Source organism: Podarcis erhardii, assembly GCF_964252035.2.
Source record: "Podarcis erhardii genome assembly, chromosome: 3".
NCBI lineage: Eukaryota > Metazoa > Chordata > Lepidosauria > Squamata > Lacertidae > Podarcis > Podarcis erhardii.
In genome coordinates, this window is record NC_138507.1 from 36,895,537 (window position 1) to 36,912,029 (window position 16,493).

The 16,493-nt window shown below is 41.0% G+C and overlaps 1 protein-coding gene across 5 annotated transcripts in view; it reads left to right on the forward strand.

Moving 5' to 3' along the window:
- The window catches only part of ADGRB3 (adhesion G protein-coupled receptor B3), a 450,119-nt gene that overhangs the window by 226,872 nt on the left and 206,754 nt on the right, over positions 1-16,493 (forward strand). For all 5 annotated transcript variants that reach the window (XM_081856759.1, XM_081856756.1, XM_081856755.1 and 2 more), the window contains one exon: positions 15,567-15,713. In XM_081856759.1, coding sequence (XP_081712885.1) covers positions 15,567-15,713 — 147 coding nt within the window. The remainder of the gene's footprint in view (positions 1-15,566; positions 15,714-16,493) is intronic.

The following is a 16,493-nucleotide window of genomic DNA, read 5'->3' on the forward strand; positions in this document are numbered from 1 at the left end:
GGGGTGCAACATACCTACAAGTGCATTGTCATTTGTCTGAGGCTCTGGCAGGTAGATGCAAAACACAACAGGAGCCAGGAAGGAAGTAGAGAGCTCTAGCCTACTGCCGGAAGAAGGAATCCTTATCCCTTGCCTCATTTCAATAGATTGTTTTCTGAACTGAGATTCCTGAATGGCAAGGGGATGAACTACTTGATCCTTGAAGTCCCTTACGACTCCACAATTCTATGATCCAATTAATTCAGGTCGTTTTCTGTGTCAAGAGTTGTTCTTCTCTAGTTTCTTTTCTTTTGAAACAAAGAGAAGTGAGCCTGATTATAACAGGTGTTTGCAATAATTATCCTGTCCTAGAGCAAACTCAGTCATATAATTGATTGTTCAGTTTTGTCACATAACTTCATCAAATATTTTGGTACTGGTACATTATTTCTTGCTAATGATCAGCTCATACTTCTTCCCCCACCTCTCGTTTAATGTTTATGTGGCTTTTTCTGTGCAGTCTTTTCAAAAATGTTTTCTAAGCATTTGTAGGCAACTTGTTATGCACAATGTGCAAAAAGACCCACTTCTCTCCTTGATGATCATCAAACACCCTTTAAGGATGCTTCATTGCCATGCAAGTGGAATCAGCCTCTTTTGACATTATTGTACCATAACTCAAAGATTGAAATAATCTAGGCTTATATTGAAGGTGTAGTTTGGAGGAGGATACTGCTTGACTGCATTAAATTCCTTAACAATATCTCATATTGCTCCCAATCTGTTACTTTGGAATCAGATCAAACAGAGGTGGCCATTATCGTCGCTCCTTTTTGCTGGGTTTGAACATCTTTCATGAATTCTTGCTGCTTGAGTGCTGCCGTTATTATTTTGCTTCCAAGGAAGTACCACTTAAATGTTTGGGGAGTTGGAGACAGAAAGCTAATTTAGAATTATTTTTTAAAAATACTCTTCAGATATTGGTCACATTGTAAACACTTATAAAACATAGCCATTGCGTGTGAGGTGAGGTTAGGAGGCTTAAGAGTGGAAGGCTGAAATCTGCTCCTCTACCTTGTAATACCCTTTTCTATTAAGTAGCATTTCTATAATCAAGATGTGTTGGAGAAAGGTGACAAAACGCAATTGTGCTTTTTGATTGTCTTGCTGCAGGGGGAATGATTTATTCTGGGTAAGCAACCAGGATCATGATTTGCAAATGATATGCACATGGAAATTCTGGAAAGGCCTTTTTGTATTTGTATTCTGCCTACATAATGATGCAGAATGGATCTAAGTATGGCATGTGAATACAACAGGCTTCCAAGGTGGTGGTGGTAGTGCCGGGGAGCTTTAATCCTTTCGCTATTTCCAAATCAAATAATCATAACAGGACACACAAACCATGTTTTCACTATTATTACCAATGTTTGCGACTCAAAGAAAAATGACAATCTCTCTAAAATAAATAGCCTGTCATTTAACATCCTGTTCAAAACAGCTACAGTTGTTTCATCCAAAAGATTTATTAGCCAAAGCTCTCAAAGGGACCCACAGAAAATTAAAATGAAACGGAAAAAATATAATAAAATACGTGACATACCCACTTGCCTGGGAATAGGCCTCGTTGAAGTCAATGGGATTTAGCAGACCTTTATAGGGTTTTTGCTGTAAGACAGTAAACATTAACACAGTAAAATGGTAACATTCTAGCATGGAAATATAAAATGGACTGATCTAAAATGCTGGAACAAATGAGAATATTTTCACCTGGTTCTCAACAGAAAGCAAGGGTGGCACCCGGCAAACCTCCCTAGGAGAGAATTCTGAAGGCAGAGGACCACAGTGAAGAAGGCCCTGCCTTTGGTCACCTCTCACTATATTTTAGAGGGTGGATGGGCTCAGAAAAGGGCATTAATGATTCTCAGGCCAAATTATGCATTGAGAAAATAGTTTGATGTTTGTGCATTCCGCACTAAGAGAAGAAGATCAACTGTCCTATATGGGACATTAACAGCATCCCTTTGCCACAAAGGGCAATTTAAGGAAACAAGCGCAGATCTCCAGGTTGCAACCAAGCAAACTTTACAACAGGAATGGGTCAGGGACCAGAAGTTGGATTCCAATTATTGCTGACCTTTTGGTGTGCTGGGGTGGGGCTGATGGAAGTTGGCATCCAACAATATCTGGACAGCTACAGGTTCCCCCCTCTCCACTTTACAAGTTTGAAACCTGTTTGAATGGATCCAAACTAAATTCTTGGTGAATAAGACCATTAAGTGTTGTTCATACTTCCTTTATCTCTTCATTTGTGACACGGTCACTGAGCCTAGATTTGAGAAGTTGCTCCTATGCAGCTCATCTTTGGCTTGGCATTCCTTCATATACAGAGAATAACTTCCAGCCTGAGATTTTTCTTCGAAAGGCAAGTGGTTGCTCTTTAAGAGCAAATCCAGGTCCCACAAGTGGATCCACATAGCAGACAACAACTACACATGGAGTAGCCTGTGATAATCTGACAGGTGATGAGACTGGAACAGAATAAGAAGTGTGTATGGGACGCAGGTGGTGCTGATCAGAAGGTCAGTGGTTTGAATCCCCACGACAGGGTGAGCTCCTGTTGCTCAGTTCCAGCTCCTGCCAACCTAGCAGTTCAAAAGCACATCAAAGTGCAAGTAGATAAATAGGTACTGCTCAGGCGGGAAGGTAAATGGTGTTTCCATGCGCTGCTCTGGTTCTCCAGAAGCAGCTTTGTCATGCTGGCCACATGACAAACACTGGCTCCCTCAGCCAGTAAAGCGAGATGAGCACCACAACCCCAGAGTAGTCCATGACTGGACCTAACAGTCAGGGGTCCCTTTACCTTTTTAAGATATAAAATATGCATGCCAGAAGCACAGGCACAGCTAGGTTTTGCTACTAGTTTTGTGTTTAAGCAACTATAAGTACTGAATTTTTCAACACAGACAGACACCATTTTGGTTCTTTAGCAAGGAAAGTTGAGGACGTAGAAATAACAGTTAAGTGCTGGTACATCTGTGCCTCCCCCCCCCCCCCCCCCGTGTGGTCCCTGGCTTGAAGTTAAACAGGTCTTGAGGACTTCCGGGTTAGCGCGAACGGCTAATGGCGGATTCCCTCCGAGCTCCGGAGGGAATCGGCTCTGCTGAAGACGGGTCTTGCCGTGCCGGCGACACGGGGACCCTCAGAAACCGCAGGCGCGGAAGCCTGCGGACTTGGTGACTCGGTGGGCACCTTAAGCGCCCTCCCCGACCCACGAAGAGCCTTTTTAAAGGCTACGGAGAGGGTACGGAGAGTGGCGTGGTGCTGAGAGTAGACCGCTACTTCAGTGGAGCGAAGCCGCAAGCCATGGCCGGAGAGCGCTGACTTTCTTCCCAAAATTTGGACTGGATAACAAAGGACCCGTGAGTAGTGGAATTTGGACTTTAAAAAATTTTTATCCTTTGAATTCGGCACGACCGGGGGATGTGTTAAAGGGAAGTCCGCACCCCCTCTACTTATAGACGATTTAAAGCAAGGAACGGAGAATTAAGGCGGAATGAATACTGTTTTGATGATTTAAAAGTTTTTCACAAATTTGATAGAAGAAGATTTTGTGCTGGAGAGAAAGGGAGGAACTTTGGAACTTTGTGTGTAATCCCCCCCAAAACCCGGGAGTGTCCTGTTTGGGTGCCGGAGGAAGAAGTGAAAGGAGTTTGACAGCTGTCAAAGAAGCTGTCAAACGGGTGGACAAAGTAAAGAATTTTGTTATTTAACAACTCTCTGAATTAAAGGTGATACATTTGAACTGAGGCGATTGGAAACAAAGTACTGATAATAACAAAGTAACAGATTATTGGAAAAGGACTACTAAATAACCGAAAGCCCCCTAGGGGGAATTAGTGACATTACAATGGCTGCAGAGGGAAAATTACTGGCGGAGATAGAAAAAATGTTCTTTCTCGTGGGAATCCTGCAAGAGCAGAGTATGGCTCTGAGTAAAGTATTTATGACCTTGAATTCTGAAACAAACAACTCTGCTGAATGCACAAAGGAGACGTATGACAAAAACTCTGCAGCTGAGCAGGAAGAGATGCCTTTGGAATTGACAGAGAAGAAAGAAGGAGTGCAGACACTACAAGTGGAAAATATCAACCAGGAATCTACACTGTTAGAGTATGAGCAAGAAGACCTTTGGATTACAAACCTGCGAAAGATGAGAAAGAAGAAGAGGGAAGTCCCTGGAGTACTTGGAATATTAAAACTAAAAAGAATAAAGCAACATGATTGGGACTTTCCTCTTGAGTATGGAAAAGTAGATGATCCTTCGCAGCAAACACTTTTTAACATTCTGGATGAAAGAAAATATGATGTGACTCTGACTGAACTCCTTCGGGGTCTTAGGACCAACAAAGAGGATTACCAATATAGTTGGCAGAGAGGGACTGACAGAGAATCAGACGCCTCGGACGTGAGGAATCCGGGCTAAGAACTATTTTTTGTTTGTTTTTTGGACATTTGTTTGGGAAGGGACAGAAACCGGGGCGGGGGGGGGAGAGAGAATAGAACTATAAAATGTTATGATTTGTTTTATTTGGTCAATGTGACCTATAATTAATATAATAAAGGGAAAATCTATGGAAGGGAAGTTAGATCGACCTTAAAAAAAAAAAAGAAATTAATGATTATAAGAGAATTGGATAAGTTGAATATAGATAAACAAAAAGAATTAAATTTTTAAAAGCAATATGAACATGTTTAAGAGGTTAGGTAAGAACTTGCTGAATTAAATTATTGGAACTGGGATGTAAGAGGAGGGGGTGGGGGGAAGTCAATGAAAGTGGGTAAAGAAAATTAGGGTATGTAATTGTATTTGTGTGTTTTTGTCTTGTGTGTGTGTTTGTTGTTATAAAATGTAAAAACCCAATAAAAATTATTTAAAAAAAAAAATGAAGTTAAACAGGTCTTGTTACACCATACCAGTGCTGCAGTGGTGACTGCATCTCTCTCTCCCCCCCTCCCCCTCTCCCTCTCCCCTTCTTTGCCAAACCTTTATTAGGCATTACAAGTATAGGCCATCATGAAACACCATATAACATCCATATCTAAAATTTTAAAATATATACAAATAAACAGCCATCTAAAATACATAATAACAGGGATTTTCATTGGAGTTTCTTATATACACACACAGAGAGAGAGAATGCAGAAACAAGGGAGCCTAATGGTTCTTAATGGTGCCTATTGTTTGCCACCTGTGAAAAGACATGGCGATGGAAGATTGTTGCAATGGTCTCTGTAACTTATAACTATGCAGGACCAGGTTATATTTTGAAGCTCGTCCCTGGAACCTAAGCTTAGTGAATAACTCTGCAGGTGCATCAGCTGTGTATAGAGATTGTGTTTGCCATTCAGTAGCTTTTTCTCAGCACAGCGTTTTGCTTCCTCAGATAATTTACCCTTTATTTTCTCTATCACCTTAACTTTAAATGGCACCTGAATAAAATGTTACCTGGCAGCTACTCTGAGTCCTTTGGAAGGGAGGATTGAATAACAATGTAATAAATGAAATGAATTTTTAAAAGTGGGGCATAGCCATCTTATCGGGCAATCCCCATTCTTGACCTTGTTATTTCCAGAGGCTACTGTAAGGGTGTGCCTGTCTCTTTTAATCCATTAAGCTCCAAGACCCAAGTTGCTGTCCTGTATGTGTGTGTTACAAGTCACCACCTCCTATCCATTCCCTGTCCTAATACTAATGTATGACATCACCACAGAGTTCTTTGGAGGGGGTGGGGCAGGGAAATATTCTCTTTGTGCCATTCTGCTTCTAAGCTTCAGAAAAGATTATACTTTTTGCATAATACTTTGCTGAACTATAAAGAGCCATGGTCAGGCTGTAAAGAGTTCACCTAATAGAGAACATTAGTGATCGATTAATTTTAATGACAACCACATAAGTGGTGGGGTGGGTAGGTGGAGAGATTCTCAGCATCATAAATGAATTAAGTAAATTTGCACTGGTGACATCTGAAAACATATATTGTAACTATTGGTTCTCTGACCATTTTTAGATCACTAAATCTTCCCTCAAAGCAACAATCTTAATGGCTTTGATCTTTTAATCATCTCCTGTATTTTAGACAACAAAGCTTTTATTTTCCATAATAATGTTTACTGTGCCTCTTGGAACATTCAGGTGCCTTGCATTTTTTTATTTTTTGTTTTGATTTCAGTGAATTTACTAGCCAGGATATTTTGTTCGGGGGGGGGGGGCAGGGAGAGGCACTTTGTTTAGAGATCTTACCTGTGTTTATATAAAACATTTTTCACCATATCACATGTGAGAACTTGGGTCCAGGGGAAAAAAATGCATATGTCTGGCTAAATGGTTTATTGAGTCCATTTCCTGCCAATCACTGCTTAGCAGTACTTTATAATGGTACGAATTATAGCAATTAACCTAGTATTGTTAAGTTGTCAAAAGGCAGCCTAAGCAGGTAAATATAAATACAGAAAAATAAAGCAGAAGCTGCTAGTGGGCCCCACAGCATCTCTAACAGACAAATGCAATCTGTTTTTCCAAGTTCTAGGGAATAAATCCAATAGATTTGGAGTAATAAAGCAAGCCATGGAAAGGCCTTTAGCTACATGCATAAACTAATAATTGGTACTCTGCTGGTGTTTTGTGTGCTAAACTGCATTGAGAAGCACCTTTTAAGCCTCTTAAAAAGGTACATAAATGCTGGCATTAAAAATAAAAATCTGTAAATCCTCATTTCCTGTAATATTTTAACACCTTTTAAGACTCCCCCCCCCTCCCCGCAAAAAGCAACAACGAGGAGAATGGTTCAAGGGGCACAAAACCGTTTTCAACTTCCACTGCATTTAGCTTAGCACTAGTAACAATTAATGAATCACAACTTGCATGTTTATCCATTCCATATGCCATCCTGGGCTACTTTGGAAGGAAGGGTTGGGGTATAAATTTAATAAATAAATAGACAGGAAACAAGGAACACTCATGCCAGGAAACATTCACACCCATATTACAAAATGTTTATCTTACTTTTGACTGTTCTTTTTTTAAAACAACAACAATACAATGTGAATGGGGTGGGTGGTGGGAGAGAGAGCACATCACACCACAGGAGGTAAAGAGTAATACAAAATTCTTCTTAACTGCCCAGTTAAGAGGTGGCAGAATTGCAGATCCCAAAGACAAGACAAAAGTGTAGTGCAGCTTCCAGAAAGTCTCTTCCAGGGCTCTACAAAATCCATTTTTTAGTTTTTTCCTGCCCTCTTGTTCTCTTGGTAATTTAGAGACAGCAGACCCAAGTTAGTGTTTGAAGTTCATTCCTATAGCTACGTTGATAGAGTATGAGAATCTTAATCTCAGGGTTGTGAGCACAAACCCCACATTGGGCAAAATATTCCTGCATTGCAGAGGGTTGGACTAGATAACGCTCGTGGTCGCTTCCGACTCTACAGGTCTATGACTATATACGGTAATCAAGGAAAGCTTACAGTATCTGCTCAGAAGTAAGCTGCACGACTTCAGTGGGACTTACTGACAGGTAAGTGCCTACAGCAGCAGAGGGAAATTCAAGTTACAAGAAAGGAGATTCCAACTAAGCATCCGGAAGAACGTTTTGACAATAAGAGCTGATCGATAGGGGAACAGTCTCCCTTGAAAGGTGGTGGACTATTTCCTAGGTTGGATGGTCATCTGTCATGGATGCTTTAATTGAGATTCCTGCATTGCGGGGTGTTGAATTAATGACTTTCGGGGTCCCTTCCAACTCTACAATTCTATGATTCTATGTTACAATTCTATGATTCTATGTTACACCCAGCTGTTCCTAAGTTTACCTCCTTGTTTAATTGTTTTTAGTAAAAGCAGCCTTGGACACTTGGAGCTGTCTGAGGTGCTGAAACTTTAGCAGCCTTGCTGTCACACCATCCAAAGGTTTACAAGAATTAGCTGGTGGAGAAGTAATTTTGTCCCATAGAAAACAATTTAGTAATCTGGGATTTTGATGTAGTGCTGAGTGATATGTAAGCATTTTTTTTGGGGGGGGGGACATATTCTGTAAATGCTAATGAAGCTGAAGATAGAGACCAACATTAGTATACTCATTTTGCAGGGAATGGAACCATGACTGAGACAGCATGAATGATGCATTATTTTTTCTGTATATGGGAGGTCTTATTTATTTTCATGCCTTTATATCCTGCCTTTCTTTCATCATGGATTTCAAAGCAGCATGCGTTTCACCTATCCAGGCACTGACCAGACCCAAACCTGCTTAGCTTCAGCAAAGTTGTGACATTGTGACCATCTTCTGGAACCTGGTAGTGTAGTTAGTATACTGCAACCCTGAAGCGTAGTCCAGTGTTGGTTACTTTGGGTTTTTAAATAGAAATGGGTGGCGGCTGTGAAGCTGATTGTAGCAGCTGTGCAATTAATTAAGGCTGGAGCGGCTGAAGGGAGCCAGGTAAATAATTGAGGATCAGAGTAGTGAGTGGAAACACATCTGGATTCCAGGTTTACCCTCAGATGAACAGCACATCTGCCTACTTAAAGCACTTAAAACCCCTCCACTTAAACACCAGTCTTCTCATGAGGCAAGCTGGGGAAAAGTTATATGAAACTATGACATTTTGTTTCACACTTAGGTATTTGAGCATCGTTTAGCTGGCAAATGAATTGACTGTGAATCAGAAGGATAGACAGATAAATGCACTCTGTATATAAAGCTAAAAGCATCAATTTGTTAAATATTGACTTGTGAAATGATCCAGCTTCCTCTTGGCCAAATCTGCAAGAATAAATTATGAAAAGCCTACCGCAGAGTGCGGGGGGGGGGGTACAATTTCAAAGCATATCATCTTGCCTCATTTTTTAAGATTTTGAAAGTGCAACCAGTCTGCACGAAAGTCAGTGAAATATGTGTCCCCTACATGCAACTGTGCACTTGATTTGGCCCAGGGGAAAATCTGAATGGGCAAGTGACCTTTGCAACAACCTGCAAGGAATGGGATTTTTTCAAACTGGGAATCCAAACCAACCTCAGCCCCATATTTGTTCTGCAGTATTATCAGTGGATTGCAATGTAGGGTGGCCATAACTCCACCCTCTCTTTGCATAGCCAAACAACTTGTTACTTTGTTCCATTTCTCTCTGAGGAGGGCAAAAAAGAAAGAAAGAAAAGAAACTGAGCAATCAACAAGAGTAAAAGAGATGCAGAGAAAGAACTTTAGACTTCCCACTCTCCTTCTTAGCCCTCTACACTCCTTATTTTTCTCAACTAGTATCTCTTCCCAATGTGGTAGTTGATCAGTGGTGTCACCTCAGGGGTTTCTGTGACTCTACCACAAACAAGCACATGGGTTTTCTTTTCCCAACATCTTTGGATGCTGATTGTGCCTAATCCTAATTGTGCTGTTTTGGGTTCTCCTTAGGGTCTGCCCCCCCCCCCAAGAAATTTTTAAGGTTGGGAGGTTGGACATTTTTATTTTTATTTTAATACTTCAGCAACTCTTTAGATGCCCCAGAGTTGAGGGTCCTTTGGAAGGAAGGATGGGATATTAATTTAATAAATAAGTCTGTTGAGACCTCCCTCTGGATACATGTACCATTCTGGATACATAATTGGTGCACGGCTCTGAACATCACAAATCATGGTAATGATACTCTGTTGTTGGCTTTGGTGAGACTTTGTCCTAGTTTTAATTTAATGTTTAGTGCTGCATTATTATTTGAGGTCCCAATAGGATAGCATGATGGGGCATAATTTAATGAATACAAGGCATCTCCTTCCTATGAATATTACACATTAGTCTATCCATCTGGTGCTTTGATTATCTGCCACAAAGAATCTTGCTCTCTGGACATCTGGGTGACTGGGACGAACTGATCGTTTGTATTCCATAAAAGAAGTGAGCATATACTATGGAGGGATGCAGAATTTAAATACACTGATTTATCTTTTTATGTCTCTGAAATGGCTGTCTATTGTACATGCAAAATATGACTCAAGAAATATACTTTTAGAGGAATAATAATAATAATAATAATAATAATAATAATAATAATAATATGCAATAATGGTGATTCTCTGGAGGGTGGCAGACCTACAGATCTACAGGCCTCATCAACATGAGCAATAGAGTGGGTGAGAGAGAGACAAACCAGGGGCATTTTGAAGAATGGGATTAAACTGCATTCATTCATTCATTCATTCATTCATTCATTTAATCCGGTACTACAGCTTTTTACTCTTTTACTACAGGTTGGATCCAGACTAAATTAAAAATACTCTCAGAAATCAAAACTTCTAGAGGGTGGTATCTGTGTAAAAACAACGAAGAGTCTTATGGCACCTTAAAAGACTAAAATTCTGTGCACACTTACCTGGGAGTAGGGTTTATTGAAGTCAACAGAACTTACTTCTGAGTAGACACACATTGTCTTGTTCTTTACATGTTCTACTATGTCATGCTGTGTACATACAGAGAAAGAGAGAGATCCTATTTTAACCAGGCATTGTTTTAAGTCATGTCTATGGCATGTGTGAAGCACAATATGATCCTAAGCATATTAACCCAGAAGTATTTTGAAGTCCTTCGTGATTTACATACTAGTATGTGCACTTAGGATGCAGCCTTAGTGCGTTCCACAGCACACAGAATTTGAAGAAAAGTTGTCCCTATGCAATTAAAAGTTCATTTTAAAGAGGCCATCATTAGCTCAGTGTTTGTGTGAATTGGCCTTCAGAGGACACAGCCCCATCACTCTCTCACCAGTAGGCAACATGATATAATTAAAAATAAATTTGTGTTTCACAAATGCAACTCTGTCTTAGGAGTTATGTGGCAGATTTAATTTTGCCCTTTGTACTCTTTTCCTCCAGTCCTTGAAAATGTATTGCAAAGCCCAGTTGCTCAGGGAATGTGGGAGGGGAGAAGAGAGAGGTATTTCAAACAAAGGGAGCATCTGAACTCAAATATTGTGAATGCCCCCCCCCCCCCCGGAAGCATGCAATTGTTTTCTGAAATGCAGAAGAGGCTGGGATTGATGTGATAAAGTGCTACCTATTGGAATTTGACTTTCCACAGTACTCTCATACAGAGAGACAATAAAAGCTTGAAAGAGCCTTAAATGTAGCCTTTCTAAAGTGATGCTATAATACGTAGCCGGGTTAATTTGAGACTGAGAGCCAGTTGTCAAGAAGTGTAGAACAAGATCTGTAGAACTGATGCCTTAATTTTCCTTGCCTCTATTTGAATTACAATTTCCTTTAAAATGAAATTGGCTTATGAGAGGTTCCGTACCATAATTTTTCTGTTGTGACTGCTTTTAAAGGTGTCCCTGTTGTCTCTCTTCTGCCCCTCTCTGGGGCACTTGTAGTAAATTGGTTATGCACATCATTGCCTGTGTACAAATGGCATGAACTCTATTAGCCTTCTTGTAAAATGATTAGAAAAAGCGGTGTGCAAAAAAACAATTATCGCTCTGGCTCGCATTAGAAATGGGGCTCTGAACAGATTGTTTATCATCTGTATGAATGTGAATAATGGTACATAGGACTGTCGGAGGCTTAGAAGTAGCCTGAATCTTACTTGAAATAGGCAATGTTGCCATGGTATCATGCTCAGATTGTTAAAGCCACAATAACAGTGATTTCTATATAACAAAGGCATCATTATTTTTTAAAAAATGAGGGGGGTGAGTAAACAAAATTTCAGCTTACCCTTTTCAGCTCGGGCCTGCTATTAATTGTGCTATTTTCCACTCTTGTCACAATGATAACAGATAAGTGGATGAGCACTCTCATTAAAAACTAATATTCCATATTCGCATTTGGAACTATGGCGTGCCGGTATGTGCTTACGTGTTTGATTTTACTGTAATAGCATGCTGGGTTTTGCAAATTTAACAGCACAACCCTATGCATGTTTTCTCAGAAGAAAGACCCCAGTGTTCAATAGAACTTACTCACTGGTAAGTTGTGTTCAGGACTTTACTACATCCTAAATATAGTTACTAAATAAAGTTCCCCATTCAATACAGTTTCCTGGTTCCGGTGGAAGGCTAAACTATAGTTTGTTTAGCTAAACTCTGTTTCATTTGTACATCCATATCTCACCAGATTTACTAACCATGGCTTGTTGGGGATCAGCAAACCCGGAATATAAAGAATGTATTTACGTTGTATTGAATGTATTGAAGTTATTTCATAAATATCGCCTTACACCTTACACTAACTGGTTTGTTGTTGTATTCAGTCTTGGGAACCTGGCTTGGGTCACCTGGCTGCAGAGATATGAGGGGAAAGCACCTTGAAAATGAAATAATGCAGCAAAAACACTTTTACTGGTGCCTTCATAGACCTTGACCACCCTCCTATCTCTGTGTGGCAACAGGCTCTTTCCCCACCCTTCCATCTGCCCTGTTGAATTATGCCTTTTCAGCCTGGCTAGGTTTTTTGGGGGTGGGGAGGGTTAAAGGGTGCATTCTACTTTCACTTATATCTAATGATGATATATGTTAAATGCACACCTTCACTCTCTTAGCAAACCATATCAAGAGCTCAGCTGATGCAACTGCACAGCTGCTTGCTCACCAAACAGAATTAATTTTGTAATAAGGAAAGCTGTCTCTACTGAGAGATTGGATACAGATGGAGTAAGACGATTTCTGGGTTGGGCGAGTGAAGGTTCTTAGGGCTGTGGGTGCTGGTGTCAGTTCTGTTTGTGTGTGTCGAGAGAGGTTAAGGGTTGTACGGATGAACAGATAATTTGAATGCCATGTGAGTTGAGAATCCTCTTTTTCACTGTTTTTGATGGGGGGTGGGGAGGTGAGGGGGACTTAGCCTTTCCACATGAAGAGGCATTTGAGTTTGCAAGGAATATACAGTGGTGCCTCGCAAGACGAAAAGAATCCGTTCCGCGATTCTCTTTGTCTAGCGGTTTTTTCGTCTTGCGAAGCAAGCCCATTGACGGCTTAGCGGATTAGCGCTATTAGCGGTTTAGCGGCTTTTAGTGGCTTTTAGAGGCTTATCGGCTTAGCGGATAAGCGGAAAAGCGGCTTAGCGGCTTAGAAAAAGGGGGGGAGGGGAAAAAACCCGCAGGAACTCGCAAGACATTTTTGACTTGCGAAGCAAGCCCATAGGAAATTCGTTTTGCGAAGCACCTCCAAAACGGAAAACTCTTTCGTCTAGCGAGTTTTCTGTCTTGCGAGGCATTCGTCTTGCGGGGCACCACTGTATGGGAAATGTTCTTGTGGGAAGCTTAAATCATTGAAGCAAAGGATGGGTGCAAGTGACTGGCTGGGGAAACCCATCCAGATGGGTGGGGTATAAATAATAAATTATTAAATTATTATTATATGACTGACCTGCCAGAGAGGCATTGGGGCTTTTTGTTTCGTTTCTTTGGGTTTTGTTTTGTTTTGCTGAGATGCAGTTCTGCTTCCATTTCCTGCTATCGGCCGATAGAAAGAAAACTGGTGACACAGTGGTGCTCTTACTAGCTTTTGGGCAGTGTGACGGGCTTGGGATAGCAGTCAGAGTTTCACAGAGGAGGCAGAGGTAAAGGAAATCGATATTAGTGGGGCTGGTGCAAGACATTAGCCCACCTGAGCTGGGTGCTAGCTCTGCCACTTCTCCTGTCTGCATCACTCGGGGACTCAGAGCGAGGCATTCTGGATGGTGTGGCCCAGGAAAGCACCTGCACTGCTGTTGCCTTGATAAGCTGGTTGGAAATTCTGCTTAAAATTAATTTAAAATTCATCTTTTGATTAACTTTAAGCAACTTCCATCTGCTGTAGAGGCTGTTTGGGATTTACACCAGCATATAAGCAGGCATAAAATTGCACTGTAAATAAAATTAAAAATAAGTAAAATTGTTCTTTTAAAATTTTATTTTAGTTTTAAAAGTTTTTTTACTCTTATCCCCCTGCCTTGGAGTGCTTTGTGGAGTAGCGGGGCTTCCATCACGCCCACAGCCTTGCTGGGGCAGAAGAAGGAAGTACAGACAAAACACTTTGTTGGTCTTGGCTGATTGACCCCTGCTCCACCCAAGCCAAATCACCCAGCCCCTCTGCCTGATGTAAAGCTAGTAAGAGAAAAACAACAAAAGCCGCCGCCATCACCACCAAATATGACAACAGCATTAAGCAGTTGCAAAAACTATATAGTACCGTGCTACCTCAGGTTACAGACGCTTCAGGTTACAGACTCCGCTAACCCAGAAATAGTACCTTGGGTTAAGAACTTTGCCTCAGGATGAGAACAGAAATCGTGCTTTGGCGGCGCGGCGGCAGCAGGAGGCCCCATTAGCTAAAGTGGTGCTTCAGGTTAAGAACAGTTTCAGGTTAATAACGGACCTCCAGAACAAATTAAGTTCTTAACCTGAGGTACCACTGCACTGCCAGAAGCAGGTTTAAAATACTAGATAATGAAACCACATTAATATCAGTTTTACAAAGCCTGGACAAACCAAACATGATGTGCCTGGCAATGAAAAGAGATCAATGTAGGCACCTAGCAGGCCTCTCTATTCAGCAAAATAATAATGATAATGATAAATCCTACAACTATTATCAGTGAGCCAGTGAAGCTGGGGAGGGGAAACCTCGACGTTATCTCCCACTGTGCCATGAATGTACTCTGCATAACTCCATGCTGGTGCTGTATAAATAAGAATAAATACTGATTTTGGGCAATTAACAATCCGTCAGTTTCCCATTTCCCAGTTTGTAAATTGGACATATCAGTTACCTGCCTCAAAGGGTCGTTGTGAAGGTAAATTTTAAAAAAAAAGTTTCCATGGAACTTCGCTCACCAAATGTGCTGTGCAAGAGAGTAATAAAACAGTAATAATTACATTTCACAGTGAGGAGTAATGGGAAATGGCTTGTGAGCTGCTGGTTGCTGGTTTTTTTTGCTTTGTGCAAAAAAAGACTACAGACTGCTAATATGTCAATCTACTTAATGGGGCTTGTTTTCAAATCTTATTAGGCCTGTGCAAGGGATATCGGCATTGTTATTGCTTCATTAGCCTGGTTCCAGAAGTTATATCTCCCAAAGCAATTCGCAACATCCTCTCCCTAGTTCTGTCATTTTTAATCAGTTCAGAATATGCTCTGAAGACAGAGCTCCGCTATGTCCTTCCATGTGAGTTTCAGGGCAGGAGCCAACAGAGAGAATAATCCCTGCTAAGATATTGAACCTGGCTGACAAGCGAGAGAATCAAGGCCACAACATCCATCCACAGAGTATTAGTCACGTATAAGCTTGTCTTCTTCATGGTTCATATCCTTATAAGGCTGCAATGCTATGCACACTTACCTGTGAGTCCGTCCCATTGCATTTGATGGTGCTCACTTCAGAGTAAGCATGTACACCGCACACATTATTGTTAATTATTATTTGAAATATAACCCTCTAAAACTTTTTATTAACCCCTTTTTCCTTATAGTCAAAATTTACTAGTGTGATCTTTTCTCAGTGCTACTGCTGTGAAGGTTAAAGCAAGTGTTCTTTTGATTCCTCTCCCCCTTCTTTTATTCTTTTTCTTAATAGTGGCCAGCATTCAGAAGCTTCCTGCGGCATCTGTCCTCACAGACATCAATTTCCCCATGAAAGGAAGGAAAGGAATGGTCGACTGGGCACGAAACTCAGAAGATAGGGTTGTCATTCCAAAAAACATCTTCACCCCTATGTCAACAGGTAAAAACTAAAAGAGCACTTGTTCTTATATTTTCTTAGGAGAAGACAGAAGTTGGGCCTATCACTTTACAGAAGCTTTGTAATAACCTCCCATTTTAAAGTACACAGAGATCATTATTCTCTTCTGCATACAGTGGTACCTTGGTTCTCAAAGTTAATCCATTTCAGAAGGCCGTTCGACTCCCGAAAGTGTTCGAAAACCAAGGCGCAGCTTCCAATTGGCTGCAGGAGCTTCCTGCACTCAAGCAGAAACCGCATTGGATATTCAGCTTCCAAAAAACGTTTGCAAACCAGAACACTTACTTCTGGGTTTGCAGCGTTTGGGAGCCAATTTGTTCGGGAGCCAAGCCATTCGAGAACCAAGGTACACTGTACATACATTACATAAATGAGGGACAGCTGGGAGGACAGGAGGTGAGGAGAGGGCTCTTATGAGACCCATGGTTATCCCTTTTCCACACACAGACTTACTTTACATTGCTAGGAGTATAGCGCATGCATCTAAAAATGTGTAGTATGAATACAAATAAATATTGGCATCATGCAGGTATACTTGACAGGCAACTGAGATTCACTGTGGCTTCCTGTTGAGTACACCCTTTGTGCCAAAACCAGGTTTCTTGTTGCATAATGTGTGAAACACCTTCCATTCGGGGGTGGGCATTAGTGTAGAGACTGGCTCCTACAGTGACTTTCCTAAGGCAATATGCATTGGTTTGATATTTCAGAATTAGAATGCAATAGCCCAATTGCTGCTGTGGAAGTCTGTCCTCTTCAGTG